Genomic DNA, 25,216 nt, shown 5'->3' on the forward strand with positions numbered 1-25,216 from the left:
GAAAATACTTGAGGAGATAATAGTTGAAAACTTCCTAAAATGGGGAAGGAAATAATCACCCAAGTCCAAGAAACCCAGAGAGTCCCAAACAGGATAAACCCAAGGAGAAACACCCCAAGATACATATTAATCAAATTAACAAAGATCAAACACAAAGAACAAATATTAAAAGCAGCAAGGGAAAAACAACAAATAACACACAAGGGAATTCCCATAAGGATAACAGCTGATCTTTCAATAGAAACTCTTCAAGCCAGGAGGGAATGGCAAGACATACTTAAAATGATGAAAGAAAATAACCTACAGCCCAGATTATTGTACCCAGCAAGGATCTCATTCAAGTATGAAGGAGAAATCAAAAGCTTTTCAGACAAGCAAAAGCTGAGAGAATTCTGCACCACCAAACCAGCTCTCCAACAAATACTAAAGGATATTCTCTAGACAGGAAACACAAAAATGGTGTATAAACTCAACCCAAAACAATAAAGTAAATGGCAACGGGATCATACTTATTAGTAATTACCTTAAACGTAAATGGGTTGAATGCCCCAACCAAAAGACAAAGACTGGCTGAATGGATACAAAAACAAGACCCCTACATATGTTGTCTACAAGAGACCCACCTCAAAACAGGGGACACATACAGACTGAAAGTGAAGGGCTGGAAAAAGATTTTCCATGCAAATTGGGACCAAAAGAAAGCAGGAGTCACAATACTGTATCAGATAAATTAGACTTTAAAACAAAGGCTGTGAAAAGAGACAAAGAAGGTCACTACATAATGATCAAAGGATCAATCCAAGAAGAAGATATAACAATTATAAATATATATCCACCCAACATGGGAGCACCACAGTATGTAAGACAAATCCTAACAAGTATGAAAGGAGAAATTAACAATAACACAATAATAGTGGGAGACTTTAATACCCCACTCACACTTATGGATAGATCAACTAAACAGAAAATTAACAAGGAAAAAAAAAAAAACAACATGTATCTATAAAGTTCACTAAAGCAAAGCACAGTAAAATGAGGTATGGCAATAAAAGGCGTTAAATTTATCAAATAAAAAAAAATAAAGTGCTGAAAAATTAAAAAAAAAAAATAAAGGGATTCAACATTAAAAATTTCAGTTTGCTTAAATTGAAAAAGCATTTCATGACAGTGAAAGGAGCTCTAAGTACCAAATATTAAAATATGTGATACTGGTATTGACTCCATATTTGAATAAATGAAGACTTTGTGCAGTACTTCTGAAAGATCGTCATAAAAGGTGTAAAGTAATGAGACAAAGGCAGGTGAATCAGATGCAATGTGGGCAGTTGCAAGTTTTACAAATTAAAAAATTAAGTATATTAATTTACTAAAGATGAAATAGGTTCTGTAAATTCTCTAAGAATGAGAAAGCAGGCCAGGGCAGAGCTTGGACTAGAATTTATCTCCATTGATTTTTTTTACAGTTTTTCTTCAAAACAGATAATTTATATATTCAGTTGGTCATTGAAAAATAGAACATCATGCTGCATATAGGAAACAGTGTTCTTCTTTAAGTTCACATAAAAATGTACTTTAGGATTATATTAGAGAAATTTTCTGAAAATTGAAATAAAATAGGTTTTGAGATGTCATCCTAAAAAAAAAAAAAAAAAAGAGGGGCTAGAAGTTTATGTGAAATTGCCTAGTTTAAAAACACTGGTAAATAAATTTTCCAAAGTGAGAACGTTGCTTGGGCCAAAAAATACAAGCCCGCAGGCTGTGGGACTGGAGTAGCCTCCATGGGCTCCAGGGAGATCAGGGAATGCTGGACACAGGTCTGCAAACAGGGGCTCTGACAGGCTTCCTCTTGGGCTCAGGCCCTGGAATCGCCTCCGGTAGGACCTGCACGCACTGTGCCCACTGGTACCCCCAACAGCCCTGATACACCTCACCAACTCCCCAGCTCTTCCCCTGTTCCCCACCAGCCCATCCAGCTGCCTGCTTGCTCAGAGCACTCTCCCCCAGTCTCTTCGTCCAGACTCGGGGGCCATTGGCCCCACACAGCTGACCTCCCAGACCGTGTTCTGGGTACCTCCTTCAGCCTTTGGCACACTCACCCCAGGTGGAAAAGGGACTGTGTGAGTGACAGCGTGGACGCACGAATGGGGGCAGCCTACGAGACCTCTGAGTCACACTCCCCTCTCTCTCCACCCTGGTTGCACTGCACCCCAGATCAGCTCTAAGTCCGCAGCATCATCTGACGCTCTCAGCTCTGTTCCTTCCTTTTGGGCCCGACACCTTCATCAGAGCCATTCCTCAGCCTTCCACTGGAGCAGGGACGTAGCCCCCGAGTTGCCTCTGAGTGGGCAGCACCCAACTGTTGTGTACATTAGCACCCCCAGGGGGAACCACAGTTCTGACTCTCTGGGGAGGGGCACAGATCTGCTCTTCTTTGCTTTTGGAACATGCACTTTAACAAACTCCCAGGGCTACTCTAATCAAGGGGCTCAGGAGACCACTCTTTGGCAACCGTTGTACAAGACTGTAGCCCTTCCCAGACACGAATCTGATGATTCTGTCCTCCTGCTTCAGGGGCTCTAGCATCTTCGAGGTATAACATGGTGATGTAGGTGGCCTGGCATAGTCCACCCTCACAGCCACACACGGGTGACTAACCTGGCCCTGCTGTCTCTTGCTCGGCCTTGGCACACCTGCCTCCATCTGCCAGGAACGCCCTTACCAGATTCCTTATGGACAACTCTAACTCATCCCTTCAGGCTGGAGCTAGGATGTCACCTTCCCTGGGAGGGAGTCTTCCCTGACCTCCAAATGGCTGGCTTCTTGTCCTCCATCCTCCCATGTCACCCTGTCATAATGCATCTCAATCATTTTATTTAACAAGCATGCATACAGTGATCACTATATGCCAGGAACTGTTCTAGGTGTATTATGAAATATCCTTCACCAACCCAATGAAACAGAAACTCTCATTGTCCCCCTCTCCATTTTACAGATGAGCATGCAGAGGGTAGCAAACATGCCTGAGCTCACACAGTTGGTAAGTGGCAGGGCAGGGACTCGATCAGGCAGTCTGGCTCCAGAGTCCACGTTCTTTCCCAGCTCCTTGGGGGGCCACTGCTTTCCTGCCTGAGCACACTGTACCTTGTGTGCCAAGCATCTGCTCAGGATTCTCCTTCACTAGACAGACAGTTCCTTTGGCCCTTGAGAGATGAAACCCCAAGGGCCAAGCACACAGTGGAATGTTTGCTGAAGGACAGCGCTATGCCAACTCAAGGTACTAGGTCAACAAGGAACGATAAAATTCTCCAAACCTCAGAGTGTGAGAAGGCTTTAAATGGGATCAGGTCCAGTGACCTGCCTACTATTCCATTCTTCACAGAGTGATGCTCCAGGCTGTGCATCCTGCCAGTCCACCTCCACATGATGTTGACAGTCAGGAAGCTTCACCTGCTGCTGAACTGAAATATGTCTCCATGGTCACCAGGCCACACAGGGCTGGTCTGACTCCTCTTACAGATACTGGATAGCGATAAGAGCGCTTCAGATACTGAAGACAACTTCACTTTGGCGGGTTAACCGCCCGCTTCTACCTGGGAAGCTGAGTTTCCAGTCCACCATGGACATTTCCCTTAGAAACCTGCTCTGGTCCACCAGGGCCCTGCCCAAGATACCGATGACCAGTGCAGACTGACCCCCTATCATGGCCGATGGACTCTGATTTAAAAGAAAGAATTGCACGATATACTATTTCAAAGGGGCTTCCCTGGTGGCTCAGATGGTAAAGAATCTGCTGCAGTGCAGGAGACCCCAGTTTGATCCCTGGGTTGGGAAGATCTCCTGGAAAAGGGAATGGTTACCCACTCCAGTATTCTTGCCTGGAGAATTCCATGGAGACAGAAGCCTGGTGGGCTATAGTCCATGGAGTCACAAAGAGTTAGACACAACTGAGCGACTAACACACACACACACACACACACACACACACACACACACACACTCTGTTTCCAAAGCTCTCTCCACAAATGGCTGAAGCAGCCTTTGGGATACCAAGAGCTCTGGCTTCTGAGGAAGCATCGTGACAGGACTCCGTACTGTTTACACTGACTGAGCTTCCCGAGCCAAAGGTTTTCCCACAAAATCTCCCTTCTCATACCAATGTTTCAAAGCAGCAACAATGAACTTCATTTTATGAAATAAGAAACAGAGGCTCCTGGAGGCCACGCCTGCCGAAGGCACACCACAGCTAAGTGGCTGAGCAGCATTCAAACCCAAGGCTGTGGCTTCAGGGTCTGGGAGCTGGGCCCCCGCCACTCTGCCATTTTGGGACTGCTTGGAAGGCGGTAAAATGAGCGCAAAATGAGCATGAAGGAAAGGGTTGAAGCAGGAAAATGGACGATTACAAACGAGCAGAAAAAGCAGCAAAATAAGGAACCATCCACAAGTCTTCATAACTCAGTATCTTTTCCTGTCACACTGAAGGAGTCCCGCAATCTGAGAAGTTATTTTCCCACTTATACTTATTTTAACTAGAATAACTAATGATATTTATGCCTGACTTGTTCCCTTCTTCGAGTATCAGGAATTTCAGAATCACTCTATTTCCAAACTCAAAAACATCAAGGACTTGAAAATACAAAATGAATCATTCTTATTAATGTCTATTAGCATAAAGTGAATCATTATTACCATTTAAAATCAACATATTTTGAGAAACTACAAACTGTACTTTAATCTTTTTTGTATCCTCTCCCAATCATCTCCACCCCAATAGTGTAGAAAAATCTCCAGCATACATAAGCACTTAATAAATATAAGTTAGTACACATACACACTTTCTGTACCGAGAGGATGAAACACTTATTTAAGCAACTTGATTTTTTCATTGTAACCTGGGTCATAACTTTCTCATATTCAAAACATCAGAAAAATAAAACTACCAAAGTGTCAAAATAAAATACACAATCATAGAAAACAAAATTATACTATTTACTTAAAAGAAAGCCAAGTTCCATTTGACTGTCTCAAATATATTACCTGAAACAATTATATGTGCTAATCTGATATTCAAAAACTAGTCAAAAGAAATAGAGAAGAAAAAAAATTCCATATATTTCAGGATAAGAATGAAAATATAAGTGTTACTTAAGCAGACATCTTTGTATTATGAATTAGTCCAGTTTCTTACAGCATAATAATTAGCAACCAGTAAAGTGATTAAATAAATAAAACAATTTAACTCAATTTTCACCAAAATTGTTAAATTCCAAAGTTACAGTTTACCTAGAAGCAGAAGAGCAGTAAGAAGGTCCATATCTTAATATCTTTCCAAACTCCCAACACACTGAAGAATAAAGACCTCAGACCCAGGCTGGCCAATTTATCCTGAAAAATTTTCCCTAAAATAAGTACGGCTGAAAATTGGCTCTGCTAAAACAGAAGGGACTTTCAGAGGAGTTATATAAGCAAAACACACAGGCCAATTCAGTGACATGGAAACCACCTCATGCAAGAGAGACGCAGCAAACACAAGTAACCCACACTCATGTCTCAGAACCTGTCAGTGTCTCAAACTAAGAACCAAGGTTGATTGAAACATCCTACAAGCAAAGGATGGAAAATTTTTAATGAAAAGCCACAAACAAACGACTGATTCCAAACACTTTCTGGAAAAGACTTTTTTTTTTTTTTTTTACAGTTCATTAACCACCGAGAGTATCTTTAAACTTCTTATGCCCACCTTCTCTTAATCTATTTTCCTATTCCTAAGGATAAAGTGAGTACTTTTACTATTAGAAGTGCCTGTCAATATGCACTAGATGTGTGCATGGAATATGTCACAAATCAGAGGTGAGGCAGGGAAATTTGCTCAAAGCCTCTCCCTTCAAACCACTCATTCTGAATGCCAAGTCTTTCCCATGTCCCTCAGCACACTCAGAACATCCCTCATCTCTGGCCACCTGCCCTTCCTCCCATCATGCAGACTGTGACAGCAATGCCACCTCCTCCCAGAGATATCCTAAGCTGTGATGAGGGCCAAGCAATTGCTTCCCACCCGCCGGGGTGAGGTGGAAAGTGGAGGGCAGGTAGGCAGCAGCAAAAATACAATTACCAGCATCGCACAGACATTTTCTTGGCTTACAAGTACACAGCACCAGGATAGAGAAATAGGGTTCACCTGCTTTCCAGAGCAGGTGGAGATTCATTCATTCACTGAAACACTCCTGAGGCACCTCCTATGTGGCTGGCAGTGCTGGTTCCTGTGATAAAGAGGGAAGCAGAAATGGGCCCTGTTCTCAAAGAGCAGCCAGTCTTGTAGAAGGAAAAGACACAGAACCAAAAAATTATGATATCGCAAGGCTTCCCTGGTAGCCCAGATGGTAAAGAATCCACCTGCAATGCATGAGACTTGGGTTCAATCCTTGGGTTGGGAAGATCCCCTGGAGAAGGGAATGGCAACCCACTTCAGTGTTCTTGCCTGGAGAATACCATGGACAGAGGAGACTGGCCGGCTACAGGGAGCTCTCAAAGACTTGGACACAACTGAGCAACTTTCACTTCACTTCATGGCTAGTGCAAGGAGTGGGACAGGTTCAGAGCACCCCAGATGTACAACCAAGAAGCCCATACCCAGGTGGGGAGTGATGGAAGCTTTCTGAAGGAGAAAGGTGTGAATGAACCATGTGGAGGAGAGGATGGGATGGGAGGCAGATAGAAGGGAGGTGAGTAGAACAGTCCAGGCAGACGGACCGCCTTCAGGCACAGAGAACAGCCTGGATGTGCAGAGAATGCCAAGCCACTCAGCAAGGCTGTGGTGTAGGGTTCAAGGTGAGACAGGGGTCCCAGAAAGGCTAAGGTGCCTCTCAGAGACCCACTGCTGAAGGGTTACAGCCAAGGAAGTGCCTGGTTGGATCTGTGTTTGATCTGTGCTCCTTAGGGAGCAGCAGAGGACATAGATTTGGGGCTCAGCCTGAGCACAGACCCCAAGGTATGGGCCGAGGGCAGGTGGTGAGGCCTGTGGACTGGCCTCCTCAGCCATGCTGCTGCCTCGCCACTCCGGGCTTTCCATACACAGTCCCTACTGCCCAGTTTGGTACTGGGACCTAATCCCTCCACCCTCTCTGATAATGACACTCAACCCCCAAGCCAAGCACCTCTGCTGTGTGGCCCAGCATGAGGGCACAAGCTGACCACTCACTGTCTTCACCTTGGGAACCTGAACTAAGGATCCAGGAATAACCAGTTGAGGAATCCAGGGAGAAGCCAAAAGTATGTCATGAAGCCAAGTGATTGCTCTTGTTCCTCACAAGCAAAGATGCACACCCACCCACCACTAGCACTGACACTAAAAAGACTGAGTTGTTTGAAACCTCACTGTTTATTTAAAGAACACAGGTAATGACCTAGAGCGTGGGATGGGGGTAGGTAGGAGGGAGGCTCAAGAGAGAGGGGATATATGTACACTTACAGCTGATTCATGATGTTGTACAGCAGAAACTAACTGTAAAGCAATTATCCACCAATTAAAAATCCTATGATAAACAATAATGGAAAAGACTATTTTTTAAAAAAGATGTATACACATACACACACACACACACACACACACACACTTTCTTTTTTCTGGTGGCTCAGACAGTAAAGAGTCTGCCTGCAATGCGGGAGACCTGGGTTCGATCTCTAGGTTGGGAAGATCCCCTGGAGGAGGGCATGGCAACCCACTCCAGTATTCTTGCCTGGAGGATCCCCATGGATAGAGGAGCCTGGCAGGCTACAGTTCATGGGAGCACAAAGAGTCAGACACGACTGAGCAACTAAGCACACAGCACACACACACACACATATACACGTATAACTGAATCACTTTGCTGTATAACAGGAATTAACGACATTGTAAATCAACTATATTTCAATTAAAAAAGAGGTGAAAGAAAAGTAAAAGAACAAAGGCTTTGGGACCTATGTGTTTCCTTCCCATGGGGGCTTCTGCTCCAGAGAAAAGCCCCCTTACCATCCCAGCACCCATACCCACACTCACAGAACTGCAGGCTGAGGCTCACGAAGGCCAGCAGTGCAGCCAGGGCCAGCAGCAGCACGAAGCGATTGCGGAAAAGCATTATTGTTTATTTTATCTTCTCTTCATGGTTTCACCTCAGATCAGGAACACGTCCTGCAAAGAGAGGAGAGGCAAGAAACATGTTTCTGAGGCGGAAAACCAAGTCTGTCAACTGAAAAGAATCTGATCAGCCCCGTTCTCCAGCAGGGCAGTGTGAATCCCGGTCGGAGAACAATTGTGTGCTGTTGCTGATGTCTTTGCCCCCAAATCAGCCTAGCTGAGAAGGCACCCTTCAAATTAATGAGCAGAAACAGTTCGGGAAGGCTTCGTTTATCTGATCTCAACAGGCAGGGAGATTTTATGGCATGGCCTTTGCAAAGAAAAATGGACAGGGTGTTTAGACCTAAGAAGTCTTAACAAGGACCAGGAAATGAACACCCCATTCTGACCCCCAACTTCTTCAACCATTTCTGATGAACACTTTGCTATGATGACCCTGCATCTTTGATCTCAGTAATTAACCTGAACATCAATCACTGCCTCATGCTCCACTTTAACACCTTTAGGGATGGCTGGGCTGTGTCTAAGATATGTTCCTACATCAAGCAGCCCCATAAGCTAATTAGAGACCTGCCCCCCCCGGCAAGCCTGGACCACTGGGCCCATTTCAGCTGCATCCATGGGTCATCTCGCAGTCCCACCCACCATTCTAATTTCCTCTGACCATGTTAGGACTGTGCAAAAGGACTTCACAAAAATGCCAAATGTGGCTCTGAATGTCCATTCTGTGAAAAAAAGGGAACGGTTGCTATGGGTATTTACCTCACCTCTTAGATACCAAATTTATTTTCTGGTTCTCATTGGGGTTTAAAATAGAACTTGAAAAATCACAGCCTCTTCAGAAAAGGTTCTTAACCACAGCAAGCTTATAACCATTATTTCAAACCTGATTTTAGCAGCAGAATCTTTTTCTCTTTCAAATACAATAGAAAATCAATCAGATAAAAAGCTCACCTGCTAATATGGTGAGGGTCACACAACTCCATGAATATATTAAAAGCTACTGAATTATACACTTCGGGTGAGTTGTATGTGAATTATATCTCAATAAGACTGTATTTTTAAGAACCTATGCATGGAATGAGGCAGAAGCCAGAGCCCTGGGGTCTCTTGCTGCCCCCCGCACCCACTCACCTTACTGCCACACCCAAGGCCCTGGAGGGGAGTTTGAGAACCATTCCTTTAAGGGACCTGTCAGACCTTCTACCACAGGACAACACTGGCTAAAAGACTGATGAAAATACACTGTACCTCACAAATGAGCCTGTATGTCCAGCATCCGGCAACCCTGCTAACAAACAAATCCCAATTTACACCCTCAAGTGAGCGCTGCTTCTGTCCCTTTAGTCACCACTCCTTTCCAGGGACCAGTGCTTCATGTCCCAAGATGATCTGTCCTCCTGGGGACACCCACCTCCTTGTCCTGGCAGGGACTCAACAGCCTCAGAAGCTCTCTGACATCTCCAGCTAAAACAACACATTACCCTGGCTGATCCCATCAGCATTTAACATACTTCAGTTCAGTTCAGTTCAGTCGCTCAGTCGTGTCCGACTCTTTGCGACCCCATGAATCACAGCACGCCAGGCCTCCCTGTCTATCACCAACTCCTGGAGTTTACTCAAACTCATGTCCATCGAGTTGGTGATGCCATCCTGCCGTGAGGACTCCAAATAAATGTTTGCTCTTTCCAACACTGAAACTCCCTGTGGCCTCCACCTGGGGGTGTTTGCAAGGAAACCCACAGACCCTGAAGACAGCTCACCAGAATCTGCATTTGGTGAGGCCCAAAGCCAGGGCTTCGGCATTGAACCCTCGAGGTGGCTGAGATCACAATGAGACATGATGTGGGCCCACAGATGTGCAGCCCACAGTTTTGCCCTCCTGAGGCGACAAAGAGGGTGAAGCCCTCCTGTAAACAAACCCCATTCCCAGAGGTAAAGCATCAAGCCTGAGTGGCTCTGGGCTCCTGATCCAGGCTGCAGAGTTCCTTGCCTAGGGTGTCTGGGAGGCATCACAGTCCATTCTCTTGTATCCTTGACCTTGAGGGAGACCTTGGCAACACTCATCTGCTGGTTCAACAGTAACTGTCCCCCACTCACCCTGCTGCAAAAGAAAACAAGCTAACTAAAATCCAAGTCACAGCCTCTCCACCCCTCACCCGGGACAGGTTCGGCTGCCCGGCCAAGCCCCCCAGGGATGAGCGTAGAAGGTGCCGCCATTCAGCTGCAAACACTGGGCAGTATTTCCAAATCATACCTGACCTGGGAGGAATGTCAGCATTCCCTCACAGCAGCCTCCCCGGGGCAGTCTCCAACCTTTGCTCCAGGAACCAGGAGCTTCTACCTGCTCAAAACCATCCTTCCCTTGGGTTTCCCATGACATGCCCCGGGGACAGGGTTGGCAATTTCGAACCTGACAGCAGAAAACTGAACCTTAAGGGCACGAGGTTCTTAAGTGGTGATGACTGATATGAAATCAGAGGTGTGCCTCTAAAGCTTTCTGCTGCCTTTCAGCGTCACCCCACACATCCGCATACTGACTCTAACTGCCACCCATGTATGTACACAGAAGAGGTTGGCTCTTGGCACGTGCCAGCTTCTTAGCTACCCAAGGACAGCTCACTGCTTCTGGCTCACTAGCCTGTAGATTTCAGAACATCTCGCTCTCTCAGTCATTCCCAATTAGATGTGTTTACTTTACAATGGTCGTCTTAGAAGGGGATCCTTTTAATTTGGGAAAGGTGAGTGGGGTGTGTGCATAGAGATTAGATCACAGAACAGGGAGAAGGTTCAGAGCAAATACCTTCTTTGGGTGGTGGTGTCCCTGTACCCCCAACAATAAATACGTTAGAGCTCTCCTTCATATCTTCCTCTCCCTTCTGTTATGTTATTGCCTTCTTTTGAGCCTAATACCACATTTGGAATAGCTCCTTTTCCTTTACATAAACATCTTTAAGTGTTCCTGCTTGGCAAATGGCCTCTAGGGTCTGTCAGAATTCTGTTAGGAGGGTCCTGCAGCTCTGCTTTTCGTGGGGGGACCACCTCTGCAGCATGTGCAGATCAAGTCCACAGCTCTCTGGAGGTGGGCAGACCTGGGTCAGAACCCCGAGCTTGGTGACCATGGGACAAGTTACTTAACCTCTCTGAGACTCAGTATCCTCATCTGTAAGTTGGGACTAATTATGTTGTGAGGACCAAATCAAAGGCTAAATAAGTGTAATCTCAGTGTACAGTAGGTATTCAAAAGAAAATGATGTCACTAGCTTTGTTACCTACTCATTTTCTTCTTCGGTTTTAATTTGGCTGCATCAGGTCTTAGTTGCGGCACGCTAGATCTTTCATTGTGGTACACAGGCTCTCTGGTAGGGGCATGCGGTCCGAGGAGCACGGGCTTGGTTGCTTCTCGGTACGTGGGAATCTTAGTTCCCCCACCAGGGATTGAACCCGCGTCCCCCCGTGTCTCCTGCATTGCAAGGCAGATTCTTAACCACAGGACCAGCAGGGAAGTCCCCCCTACTCATCTCTGTCAGTTCACTCTACTGCTTCCTCCATCCTCTTGAGAAATAGGAATAGTTTCTTAACCAGTTTGTTGGTTCCTCCAGCTACATGAGTATTGAAATGGTCACATATTCTTGCCCCCATCCATTGCTCTGTCACTCCAGCTCACATGCTATCTTCAGCATCTCACTGTGCAATGCAAACCTTGCTGCCTGGGGAAACCACCCACCCTCAATTTCTGAGGCTGGTGGTTTCTTGCTTCTGCAGCTGGAAGACCAGACTTGCCTCTTGGTTGCTCTGCACTTGGGTGTGCGAGGTAAGAACTTTCTTCTGGTACTAGACCAGGTCTGGCTCTTCAACCACTTCCTGCCTCCAGCGTCTTGGGAGACTTATCACCACCCTCATTGGCAGATGAGGCTGCTAGAGCTGCTAAGGAGGCCGTCTATGGTTTTCCCAACACTGCCATTTTACACGAGGACAAATCACAATATGGTTCAGGATCATCTTCAGATTGTCAGGTAGAAACAACTGCTTTTGCTAAGTTAAATTTCAGACTTATAGACAGGTTTGATTTGGTGTGGTGATGGCCCCCAGTTTGTTTGTTCATGCTTTTCTGTATTCATGGCTTTGGGAAACCTCCTCCCAGACGGACTCTAAGCTCGGACAAGGTCTATGCTTTGGCTACAAGCCAAAAGCTCTCTAAGCTTCGCAGACAAGCTGCAAACAGAGGTGTGAATAGCACTTACGCATTAGGGCTTGTCTTCCCTGGCTGCTTTTAGAACATTGCCCTCCCTGGCTGCTTTTAGAACATTGCCCTCCCTGGCTGCTTTTAGAACACCGAGACCATGGTGTGAAGACACCCAGGCGAGCTGCTGGAGGATGAGGCCACACGGGGCCAAGGCAAGCACTCCCGGCTGAGGCTCTCTTAAACAACAAGGCTGCCTGCCAGTCACCATACATGTGAGCAAAGCCATCCCAGACCTTCTAGTCCAGCCACACCACCTGTAGATGGAGAGTCAACCCAGACTAAAAGAACTGTGTGGCCAACCCCCAGGTCACGGCAAATATGAAGGCTGCTGTCTTCAACCACTAAGTTTTGGAAGCTTGATGTATGTAAAGCAAAACTAGCTATTCCCATAGAGAGAAAACACATTGGGTCTTTACCAGGAAATTCTAAGCTAGGGTGTAGATTTCCATATCCTCATCTTTTTTTTTTTTTGTAGGCCCCACATGTCAAAGCTCCATCTCCATCCACATTCTTCAATATGCTGAGGGCTTTTTGGGAAAGGGGCTATATTTAGTTCTAGATTGAAAATACTGAGGATATGCTGGGTTAACCAGATGGCTGGGATCATGTGACTGCCTTACTGCTTTTAGTTCTCCAGCTACTGACATGTCCACGTACCTGAGGCTTTTCACTTGATGACACGAGCCTCCACGTGGGAACACCAAACATTTCCCCTTGATAAGCTCTGGGTTTCTGTGCCCCTACTTCCTGACTCTGCCTCGGCAGTCCAAATGGCAAATAATGGTCAGAATCTCATTCCTTCCGCTTGTGCTAGCACCAGGCTGGTGTGTCCACAGCCCAGGGGCAGGGGGAGGGAGCAGCTCACTGACACTGAGCCCCGAGATAAGCACCTCCGTGCTGCTCTCCTGGAACTTATCTTCCTAGAAAACTTGGAGAGGAAGGTCATGCTCTGTTCTTTTCTTTTTAAACAGCTAAACAATAATGACAATGCAAAACGCACATAGCTTTGAAGTTTGTGTTTGCAGCTGGAGCTAGGATCCCAATGTGTGTAAGCGCTGTGTGTAAGCAGTGTGTGTACACAGGTGTGTGCCCATGTGAGAAGCGTGTGCCTGGCTCCAGTGCGTGCTTCTTCACTTCTCCAGTGGAAAAGACCCAAGGGAGCCCCAACACAGCAGAAAGCATGAGGCCTCAGAGGCTGGCAGAACTGTGTCGGTTCTCTGCTCGACCACTGCCTTCTGTGTGACCTCTTGACAACTGTATTTCACCCAAGTTTCAGGTCACTGTTCTTTAAATAAGACTGGGGATAAGAATATAAATGAGCAGAAGGGCAGTGAGGAGTAAATACCACAATACACAGAGCACTTGGCACAAAGGAGGGATGTGCTGTGTCTGGCTCCCCAGCTCTGGAGGAATCATACAGACCCCCTGCTAGCAATTTAGTCATCCAACTCTTCGAGACACCATGGACTGTAGCTCACCAGACTCCTCTGTCCATGGGATTCTCCAAGCAAGAACACTGGAGCAGGTTGCCATTCCCTTCTCCAGGTGATCTTCCCAACCCAGGGATCAAACCCAGGTCTCTTGCATTGCAGGCAGATTCTTTACTATCTGAACCACCAGGGAAACTCTACCATCTAAACACAAAGATTTGCTTCCTTTCCCTGAGCTGCTGCTTTTGCCACATACTGTGCTTCCCCTTCCAAATCCTGGCCACCGCCACTTCCCTATTCACTGGCCCAGCCCCATTCATCAGCGGGGAGCCACGTTTGCAGCTTGTTCCTGCCCCCACCTCCACCATGCCAGCCTTCCTCAGGGCTGACTCAGCTGTGGTGTTCTGCCTTGCCACAGGTTTTCCAGCCTGGAACATGTGTCTCGGCTTCTGTCAGAAGACAGGATTACCAGCCAATGGACTCTGTCTCTGTGGCTCAAGCTCCAGCCCCATTCTCCAGAGTCCCTTTCTCCTTTCCATCCCCGGCGAGCAGGCTCTCCAGCACTCAAGAAATCAGGCGTTCCTTGGGTTCCCTTCTGGTCATAATCCTACATATTCACTCCACGGGAGCTTGGAGCACACACCCCTGGGGTCTCCTGCAACTCCTCTAGTTACCCCACTGGACTTGTCCATGTCATCACAAGTGATAACCAGGACTCGGCCCTCAGTAGAGACTCAGGCCTCAGCAGAGACTCCACAGTCTGCTCACTCACAGCCCAGAAAGCAAAGTCCACAGGAAGAGTCACTGCCACATCAGTAGGGGGAGTAGGACTGTGACCTACTTCAGAATAGCTCCCACATCTCCTAATCCTCAGACATCACTGTCCATGGAAGATGCTCTTGACTCAATATGGCATCATGACCAAATCCAACCCCTATAAATACTTCAGTGGAAACAACTGCTTCATGTTGTGGGCTGAACATCTAACAGTCACCAGTCATCAAATGTCTACTGGGCACAGTTTTAGTCCCCACTGCTAAACCCACAAAGTAAAAAATACCTTAAATCCAGAAATAGAATTATTACTCTGCATCCCTGATGAAGCAGCAAAAAAGAAAACAGATAAACAGAAAACTCAGTCACCTTAATTTAACTTTACAATAGATTTGAAGAGTGAAAGAAAATACTTTAGAATGTAATTTTGAAAAAAAGCACTAGGAAATAGGCAGCTCTCATTATAGTATTATGGTAAATACCATTTCTGAATTAAGAGGAAAAAAGGAATATATCAAAGGCATTTTTACAAGCTACCATTCTACCATCAGAGATTTCCAAAGTCCAAGCCCTGGCCTGACTTTCACCTTGTAAAAGCTGGAAATGCCACGTTTAGTGACTCCAGCCTCAGAGTCCCCTTCAAAGTGTACAGAATTTAGGGTTTTAAACATGACCAAGACCGTTTGAAAGAAAAATGTGCATTCAATTATCTCATTTGTGTAGTTAAAATACCATTACCAGGAATAGAAAGATGGTATTAAAGAAAATGTTTTAGATGTATTCTATACTTTGATTTTTTTTTGGTCCTAATCATTTTGACCCAAGTAAATATAGCATTATAATTAAGAAAACCCTAAAGTCTATAATTGTGAACTAAATATGATCCAAACAAAGGTAAAAGCTACATCTTCATTGTCCTCCATCTCCAAGGTGACCTCAAAGTGGGGTTTAATTGCAAAATCAAAGATGCCTGGCTAAGAATAAACCAACCTTAAAGTCTGATGAGTGAGAGCCTGATAGATTCCAGAACCTCCTGGAAACTGCCACGGGGGCTGTGGGCTCCCAGCTGTCACTCACATTCCAGCTACTCAAGTGACAGCTAATGTGCAGGCTGGGCTCTAAAGGTTGAAACCAATTCATTCATCCAGTCAATTAGTTGATTCAAAACAACGTTTATTTCCCCGAAGCCAATATGTGTCAGGCATCATCCAAAGTGTGCTTCCCTAGTGGCTCAGTGGTGAAGAATCTGCCTGCCGATGCAGGAGACATGGTTTTGATCCTTGAGCCAGGAATAATCCCTGGAGAAGGACATGGCAACCCACTCCAGAATTCTTGCCTGGGAAATCCCATAGACAGAGGAGCCTGGTGGCTACAGCCCACGGGGTTGCAAACAGTCAGACACAATTTAGCAACTAAATAACAACTTCCAAAGTGCTGAGGATGCAGGATACAGGACACAGTTTCTTCCATTTTTAAGCTTGTATCTGAAATGTACTTATGGGAGAAATGATATGAGATCTAGGAATTGCTTTAAAATATTCTGGATATGGGGGTAGGGTCGGTGGGGAGAGGTCAAAGATGAATTAATGAAATAAGACTTGCAAACTGTGACAACTTCTGAAGCTGGGTGATGAATCGTAGAGGGTCCATCATATAATCCTCTGTGCTTCTGTGGATGTTTGAGGTTTTAAGCATAAAAAAAAAAAGAAAGCTCACAGTCTGGTCAGTGGAGCAATGAGTAAATGGACCATTAGGCTTGTGACACTAGAACCATCAACGAGAGGCAGAGTTGGGGAGGGAGGGGTTGACCCACCCAGGCCCAGAGAGGGTGGCAGGTTTCCTGTGCAGGAGGCTCTGCCCAAGTTCAGTCTTCAAGAGCAGCCTGGAGATGAGGCATTTGTAATTGCATTTTAGGAAAATAATTGTATTTTAGGAATGAACCAAAGAAACAACCCTAAATGAGACCATCCTGACTCGAGGAGAGCAGGAGAAGGGCTTGCATCTTTGTGGGTGAGGAGACCCTGAACAGGGAGGTGGGTTAGCCCGAGCACCACCCCACAGCATCACATTCAGTGAGTCTGCTGTGCCTGAAGACTGCTGGCTGCCCAGAAACCCCACTGAGGCTGGGTCAGGGAGCCCTGATCTCATCTGGGTCTGCTCCTCCATGTGGAGTTTGCCTGTGGTCTGGTGCCAACAGGTGGGTGGCTGCAAGAGCCTCATTCCCCCCACTAGGCCAGCCTGCCCACAAAACCAAGGAATCCCACCACTAAGGGGACTATACTGCACACCCGCTGGTGCCCCCGCTCTTCCTGGAGTCCCCTCTGAGCACACAGCCACTGACCTCCAAGATGGAGCAAGAGGCAGCGTCTGATGTCAGGAGCCAGGCCACCAAGCAGTGTCGGCTTGAGGGACGGGCCTGCTTCATACACTGACCCTCATTTTCTAGGGCTGGGGTCCTACCTCTTCCCAGCACAGCCTTCTCTGGGAACACAGGACAGGGGCAGGCCGAGGTCTCCCTGCCCCTCTCAGCAGGAGCGACACTTGAAAGGATGCTTGAGAGCCATGTGATGAGCCCCCATGGAACATTCTGCACTGTGCCCCACACTGACCCCCCCAGACGCCTCTCTCACCCGCAATACTCTCCTCCCGAAGAATAGCCTGTGCTGGTGAGGGGTGATGTAACCCACAGTGTCATGCCCAGATGTGATACAGAGTGGCAACAGCCCCTCCTGGCTATGGGGTCACCATGGAGGGGGAGAAACAATGCTTCAGATCACCCCCAAAGTTGGCCCTGATTTCTGGGCTCACCATGACCTTGCTATACCTCACAAATCCCACTGCAGTCCCAGTCCTACCCATGACATGGAGTTAAGTCTGTGGGCTCTGGAGTCAGATGGCCAGGACTCCTGCTCTAACCCTTCTTGAGCCACAGCTGCCCCGTCCATGAAATGGAACAATCCGTCTCACAGGGCATGTAAGGGCTCACGGGGCAATCCACGTGAGGGACACAGCCCAGTTCCGGGCTCCTGGTAAGCTCCCAGTAAAGGTCAGCAGTGACTTCTCCTATGGCTTTAACACCCACCACCCACATGCAGCTGCTCAGCCTGCTGCCGCCTTGTCTCTGCACCCACTCCAGAGGCAGAATGCCTGTGCATGGGGGCCATGCCAGAACAAGTCAGAGTTTGAAGAGGTTTTAAACACTACCTGGTACAAGTCCCCCGTCTGACTGGGAAGACAGGCCAAGGGCAGGTCAGAACTGGCACAAGGCTCCAGGCTGCTCAGGGAGCCTGGCCCTCCTGGCTCACACGCCTGCTCCACAACCTGAGAGTGGCAGCCAGCACTCTGCTGTGGTCACGTTCACACGCCTGCCTCTTCACTGTGGCTGACACTCCTCCAGTGTCTATTCTCACTTTCTTACCAACAGAATCCTCTAGGTTTCAGCTGGACACATGGCCACCCAGCTAGAGACAGCTAACTTCCCAGACTCCCTTGCAACTCATCATCATGTGACCATGTCATCGTGTGACCAGGTTCCACCCAATGAATTGTGATTGTAAGTAATTTGTGCAATTCTGGGTAAAAGGAGGCTGCCTACACTGCCCCACTCTGCCCTTCCTTCCTCCCCACCCCACACTCTGAAACACTGGAGTAGTGGTGAGCCAGCTTTCTTGATGCCCATGGAGACAACATCCGTGTGAATAACAGAGAAGAACCGTAGATGACCCTGTGGGATAGTCCACCCAACTCCTTGACCATCTATCAGTTCACTTTTTGTTGTTTAGTTGCTAAGTTGTGTCCAATTCTTTGCAACCCCATAGGCTGCAGCATGCCTGGCTTCCCCATCGTTCACTATCTCCTAGAGTTTGCTCAAACTCATGTTTATTGAGTTGGTGATGCCATCCAACTCTCTCATCCTCTGTCACCCTCTTCTGACTTCAATCTTTCCCAGCATCAGGCTTTTCTAATGACTCAGCTCTTCACGTCAGGTGGCCAAAGTATTGGAGCTTCAGCTTCAGCATCAGTCCTTCCAATGAATATTCAGGGTTGATTTCCTTTAGGATTGACTGGTTTGATCTCCTTGCAGTCCAAGGGACTCTTAAGAGTCTTCTCCAACACCACAGTTCAAATCATCAATTCTTAAGTGCTCAGCCTTTTCTATGATCCAACTCTCAGATCTGTACATGACTACTGGAAAAATCATAGCTTTGACTATACAGACCTCTGTCAACAAAGTGATGTCTCTGCTTTTTAATATGCTGGCTAGCTTTTCTTCCAAGGAGAAAGCATCTTTTAATTTTGTGGCTGCAGTTACCATCCTCAGTGATTCTGGAGCCCAAGAAAATAAAATCTGTCACTAAAATGTATCTCACAACCTTTGTAAGTCATTGTTATCTCAATTCTTTTAAAGCAGCCAGAGAAGTACCCTAACTAGAATTCACCATTAGCTCTAAAGAACACTGGTCCTCTCTATGGGGCCTCCCTCTGAGGGATGTTATGAATAAGCACACACATATTCATGGTGAACTGCATGAGGCTCATCATTGACCAGGCTGAGCATCACTCTTAGATGCGATATAAATGAGACATGGCTGGGGTAACCTTTGTTCTTTTTGAGTTGTATGTTTTGTTTTATCTCAAACTATCCATGTAGCTATCCAGATGGCTTGGCTGCAAGTTAACAGAAAACCCTGCTAATGCAAAGGGACCCATCAACATTCTCACATAATGACACACAATGTTAGGAACTGCTGCTCCAGAGTGGCTGAATTCAGCAACTTGAAGGCATCATCAGGAAGCCAGGATCTCTTCATCTCTGGGCTTTCTGCCATCCCCTGTGCTCAGGACGGCTCCCCTCAAGAGTCACAGATGGTGACCACTTTCCAGGCATCACACTTGGCACCATGCAGAGGCAGAAGGGGATGATCCTGCACACTTCTACTGGAAGCCAGGATGCCCTCCCAGAAACTTTCCAGTGGACTTCCCCAAATGTCTAACGGCCAGAACTGTGTCACATGCCCATGCTCCAGACCAATCGCTGGCACCAGGAATGGAGCCCAGAGACTGGGTAAAATCAATCAGAATTTATCTCCTGGCAAGATGAGACCCACAGAGGGAGGGAGACGGTGGAGATCTGAACAGAATTGGAGTTCTGTCAGGGCAGAGGGAGGGAGGGGATGCCTGTACCAACCCACAGCTGGAGAAGATCTGACAACACACACAGTTATTCTAGAAAATTATTCTCAAACCCAGTCATCTGATGACAGCAGCAGCCCTTTTCAGATCTAGCAATCAAAGCACATGTCGTCATAATTATATGTTTAAGGAGCATCAGTGCTGGTTTGCTCGGGTATAACCAGCAAAGAAGTATCCCTCAGCCTACCGACTACAGGCTCTACTAAACAGACCTTTTATTCCATATTCACATGTGCTTAAATATGCAGCATGAATTATTTGTCATTTCTTCCCAAACAGGATTTTGAGGCACATAATCTGCAGAATTAGTATTTTTAAACCCCTGAATGAGTAAAGTGGTTTTTTTTTTACCCCTGCATTTTTGAGCTACAGGTACCCAACAATTTCCCTTTTGAGATTTTTTCCAGCTCAACAAAGGATAAATTTGTGAGGGCTACTGATCATTTCTCAGAACCAGAACAGACTGAAATAAATAATCCAGCAAGCCAGGATTTTCACTTTTATTTTATCTTCAGTGATTTTTTTTTCCTGACATTTGAGAAGATGTCTGGGTTCCAGCCAACTTGGCTGCTTTGCTCTTTCTTAAGTTTTAGAGGCATTGCATCTGAAACTGGCATTCTTATTTTAGAACGTCAAGAGCAATGATAAGTACCTCAACACAAAAAGGAGAACACGCAGTTGGCAAGCCTTACTCACCACAAAACCACTTTAAAATATAGCTGATTCTTTTTATTTTGCAAGCAAACTGTGTCAATTAAAAGTTTCTTAAAATGTCAAGGAAAGCACAAAAGGACTGAATAGGCAGGGCTGTAAAACTGGAAATGTAAGTGGTGTACAATTGAAGATTTCAGTGATAAAGTCATAATTTTAAAGGCAAAAAAAAAAAAAAAAAAGGCTTACAATGTCCTGAGACTCTCAACTGTGCAAGGTGAATCAGGCATGCCTGAAAGTACAGGCTGCCAAGGTCACTGATGCTTTTTGAAAGCTGTATTTTCTATGTTAACAATACTACAGGGAAATAGAATTTTGCTATGGACAGATCCATGAACAGAGCACTCATCCACACAATAGAATGAGGCATTTCTCCCAAGGAGGCCTTATTCAGGCTGGGAGCACACTCACCGAGAAAGCCTTGACAAACCCGTGCTCACCGCTGGCCCACCTCATGACTCAGCTGTGATGGGGCATGGGGCCCCAGGTCCTCACAGCGGTCACTGTGGGTCACTATCACTGCTAGTGCTGGTGGGCAGGAGCTCTATGCCTCTAAAATACCTTTCAGAAAACTGCTGGGTGGGGAGTAACTAAGACTGTGTGCCACAACCACTGAGCTCACACTCTAGGGCCCTCAGGCTGCAGCTACTGAAGCCCTCGTGCCCTAGAGCCTGTGCTCTTAACAAGAGAAAACCACAATGAGAAGCCCATGCACTACAAGGAAGAGTAGCCCCACTCACCACAACTAGAGAAAGCCCCAGTGCATGAACAAAGACCCAGCATAGGCACAAAGAAATAAGTAAAAAATTTAAAGAAAGAAAGAAAACTGATGGGTGACTCAGTGTGAGGCTGGCAGCATCAATATTGATATAGAATTAGCCCTCCTACCTAAGGAGGTGGTCAAGTGGGCAGCTACCTGCTGGAGGTGCTGTGGAGGGGTGACGGGGATGACTTGTAACAGCATCCATATGCTGAGATCCAAAAATTCTCTGATTCAGATGTTCTGAGAAACTCTCAAAACTGGTGTGGTTTTTTTGGTCTCCTTTGCATGTGTATGAAGAGACAGGTAGAACAAAAACAGAGCTAAGAACATGGTCACATAGAATCACAGACATTTATCTTGGAAGGAATCTGAATTGCTATTTAGTCTCAGCTCCCTTCCACCTGGTCCCATCACTTCACGGCAAATGAGGAAACAATGGAAATGGTAAGAGACTTTATTTTGGGGGGCTCCAAAATCACTGCAGATGGTGACTGCAGCCATGAAATTAAAAGACATTTTTTCCTTGGAAGAAAAGCTATGACCAACCTAGACAGCATATTAAAAAGCAGAGACATTACTTTACCAACAAAGGTCCATGTAGTCAAAAATATGGTTTTTCCAGTGGTCATGTATGAATGTGAGAGTTGGACTACAGAGAAAGCTGAGCACCAAAGAACTGATGCTTTTGAGCTGTGGTGTTGCAGAAGACTCTTGAGTCCCTTGGACTGCAAGGAGATCCAATCAGTCAATCCTAAAGGAAATCAATCTTGAATATTCATTGGAAGGACTGATGCTGAAGCTGAAACTCCAATACTTTGGCCACCTGATGCCAAGAACTGACTCATTGGAAAAGACCCTGAAGCTGCAAAAGATTGAAGGTGGGAGGAGAAGGGGGTGACAGAGGATGAGATGGTTGGATGGCAGCACCGACGCAATGGACATGAGTTTGAGTAGGCTCTGGGAGTTGGTGATGGACAGGAAAGCCTGGCGTGCTGCAGTCCATGGGTTCGCAAAGAGTCAGACATGACTGAGCAACTGGACTGACCCTTCCAATAAAGTAGGGAATAACACTATAATAAGTTCCATTTAGATTGAATCCTCTTAAAGTTGTAATGAAATACAAGCCTCAAAGTCAATGGTACTCATATATATAATGGTGAAAAGCTAAAAATTTTTTCTCTAAGATCAGGAACAAGACAAGGATGCCCACTCTCGCCACTTTTATTCAGTACAGTACTAGAAGTCCTGCTGCTGCTGCTAAGTTGCTTCAGTCGTGTCCGACTCTGTGCGACCCCATGAACTGCAGCCTACCAGGCTTCTCCATCCATGGGATTCTCCAGGCAAGAACACTGGAGTGGGTTGCCATTTCCTTCTCCAATGCATGAAAGTGGAAAGTGAAAATGAAGTCGCTCAGTTGTGTCCAACTCTTAGCGACCCCATGGACTGCAGCCTACCAGGCTCCTCCATCCATGGGATTTTCCAGGCAACAGTACTGGAGTGGGGTGCCATTGCCTTCTCCCACTAGAAGTCCTAGCCAGACCAATTAGGCAAGATAAAGAATTAAAAGGCATTCAAATCAGAATGGAAGAAGTAAAACTGTCTCTATCTGCAGATGACATATTATATGCAGAAAACCCTAAAGATTCCACCAAAAAAACTGTTAGAACTAATAAACAATCTCAGTAAAGTCATAGGATACAAAATCAATATACAAAAATCAGTTACTTTCTACATTAAAAACAAGCTATCAGAAAAAGAAATTAAGAAAACAATCCCATCTACAACTGAATCAAAAAGAATAATACTAGGAATAAATTTAACTAAGGAGGTAAAAGGTCTGTACATTGAAAGCAATAAGATATTGATGAAAGGAAGTGTAGACAAAATAAATGGAAATATTCCATGCTCATAGTTTAGAAGAATTAATATTGTTAAAATGTTCATACTACCCAAGGAAATCTACATATTTTATCAAAATTCCAATGTCATTTTCCACAGAAATAGAAAAACAATTAAAATGTGTAAGGGATACCAAAGAACACAATTAGCCAAAGCAATCTTGAGAAAGAACAAAGCTAGAGGCATCACACTTCCTGATTTCGAGCTACATTATAAAACTATAGTAATTAAAACAGTATGCTATTGGCATAAAAACAGACACATAGATCAATGGAACAGAATAGAGAACCAGAAATAAACCCACACATATATGGCTAATTGATTTACAACAAAGAAGCAAAGAATAGGGAAAGGATAGCCTCTTCAATAAATGGTACTGGAAAACTGGATAGCCACATGGAAAAGAACAAAACTGGATCCCTATCTCACACCATACACAAAAACTGACTCAAAATGGATTAAAGATTTGAACATAAGGCCTGTAATTATAAAATTCCTAGAAGAAAATATAGAGGGGTAAGCTCCAAGATCACTTGGCAGTGTTTTTTTTTTTTTTGGATTTGGATACCACAAGCAAAGGCAACAAAAGCAAAAATAAATAAGCGGGACTATATCGATCTCAGAAGCTTCTGCACAGCAAAGTAAATCACCAACAAAATGAAAACGAATGAGATAAAACATCTGCAAATCATATATGAAATGAGTTCATACCCAAATTATATATAAAGAACTTACACAACTCAACAGTAAAAAACAAGCAATCTGATTTAAATAGAGAAGAGAAACTGAACAGACATTTGAAAACATACAAATGGCCAACAAGTACATGAAAATATGTTCAATATCACTAACCATCAGAAAAACAAAAATCAAAACCACAAGGAGATACCACCTCACACCTATTAGACTGGCTACTTTCAAAAAAGACACAAGATAATAGGTGTTAGGATATTGAGAAAAAAGAACCCTCATGCACACTGGTTGGAATGTAACTCGGTGCAGTCCCTAGAGAAAACAGGATAGAGGATCCTTAAAAAAGTAAGCATAGAACTGCCATATGATCCAGTAATTCCACTTCTGGGTGTATGTCTCAAGGAAACAAAATCACACTCTTAAAGACACATCTGCACCCCACATTCACAGCAGCATTATTTACAATAACCAAGATATACCTCTGTATCTATCACATCTTTATGCACATTACATTTTCTTTATCCATTCACCTGTTGATGGATACTTAGGTTTTTATACGCACAAATGCATGCACATACACACATACACACACACACACACACAAACACACATGCACGCACACACAATGGGATATTATTCAGCCATGAAAAATAAGGAAATCCTACCATTTGTGACAACATGATGGAGGCTGAAATCATTATGGTTTGTGAAATAACTGCTGCTACTGCTAAGTCACTACAGTCGTGTCCGACTCTGTGCGACTCCATAGACAGCAGCCCACCAGGCTCCCTGGGATTCTCCAGGCAAGAACACTGGAGTGGGTTGCCATTTCCTTCTCCAGTGGATGAAAGTGAAAAGTGAAAAGTGAAGTCGCTCAGTCCTGTCCGACTCTTAGTGACCCCATGGACTGCAGCCTACCAGGCTCCTCTGTCCATGGGATTTTCCAGGCAAGAGTACTGGAGTAGGGTGCCATTGCCTTCTCCGTAGTGAAATAAGTCAGACAAAATAAGAAAAATATTGTATGATCTCACTTATATGTGGAATAATCTTAAAAGCAAAACTGAACTCATAGAAATAGAGAGCAGATTGGTGGTTGCCAAAGGTAAGGTATGGGCAGTAGGAGAAATGAGCGAAGGCAGTCAAAAGGTACAAACTTCCAACTATAAGATAAATAAATTATTGGGATGTTATATATAGCGTAATGAGTATGGTTAACAATACTCTCTCATATATTTGAAAGTTGTTAAGAGAATAGATCTTCAAAGTTTTCATTGCAAGAAAAAAGTATTTTGTAACATTGTGAGGTAAATAATATTAACTAGACTTATTGTGGTGATTATTTTGCAATACACACATATACCAAATCCTTATGTTATACACCTTAAGCTAATACA

The 25,216-nt window shown here is 45.2% G+C and overlaps 1 protein-coding gene across 6 annotated transcripts in view; it reads right to left on the reverse strand.

The window, feature by feature from the left end:
- Positions 1-25,216, reverse strand: part of PXYLP1 (2-phosphoxylose phosphatase 1) — a 117,095-nt gene that overhangs the window by 34,382 nt on the left and 57,497 nt on the right. For 4 of the 6 annotated variants that reach the window (XM_070375461.1, XM_070375449.1, XM_070375442.1 and 1 more), the window contains one exon: positions 8,036-8,167. The exons of 1 other annotated variant lie outside the window; for it this stretch is intronic. In XM_070375461.1, coding sequence (XP_070231562.1) covers positions 8,036-8,114 — 79 coding nt within the window. In that variant the 5' untranslated portion in view covers positions 8,115-8,167. Of the gene's footprint in view, positions 1-5,280; positions 5,420-8,035; positions 8,168-25,216 lie in introns of those variants that run through there. One more of the 6 variants, XM_070375468.1, reaches the window with a different exon arrangement.

This window comes from Bos mutus, chromosome 1, assembly GCF_027580195.1.
Source record: "Bos mutus isolate GX-2022 chromosome 1, NWIPB_WYAK_1.1, whole genome shotgun sequence".
NCBI classification, from domain to species: Eukaryota; Metazoa; Chordata; class Mammalia; order Artiodactyla; family Bovidae; genus Bos; species Bos mutus.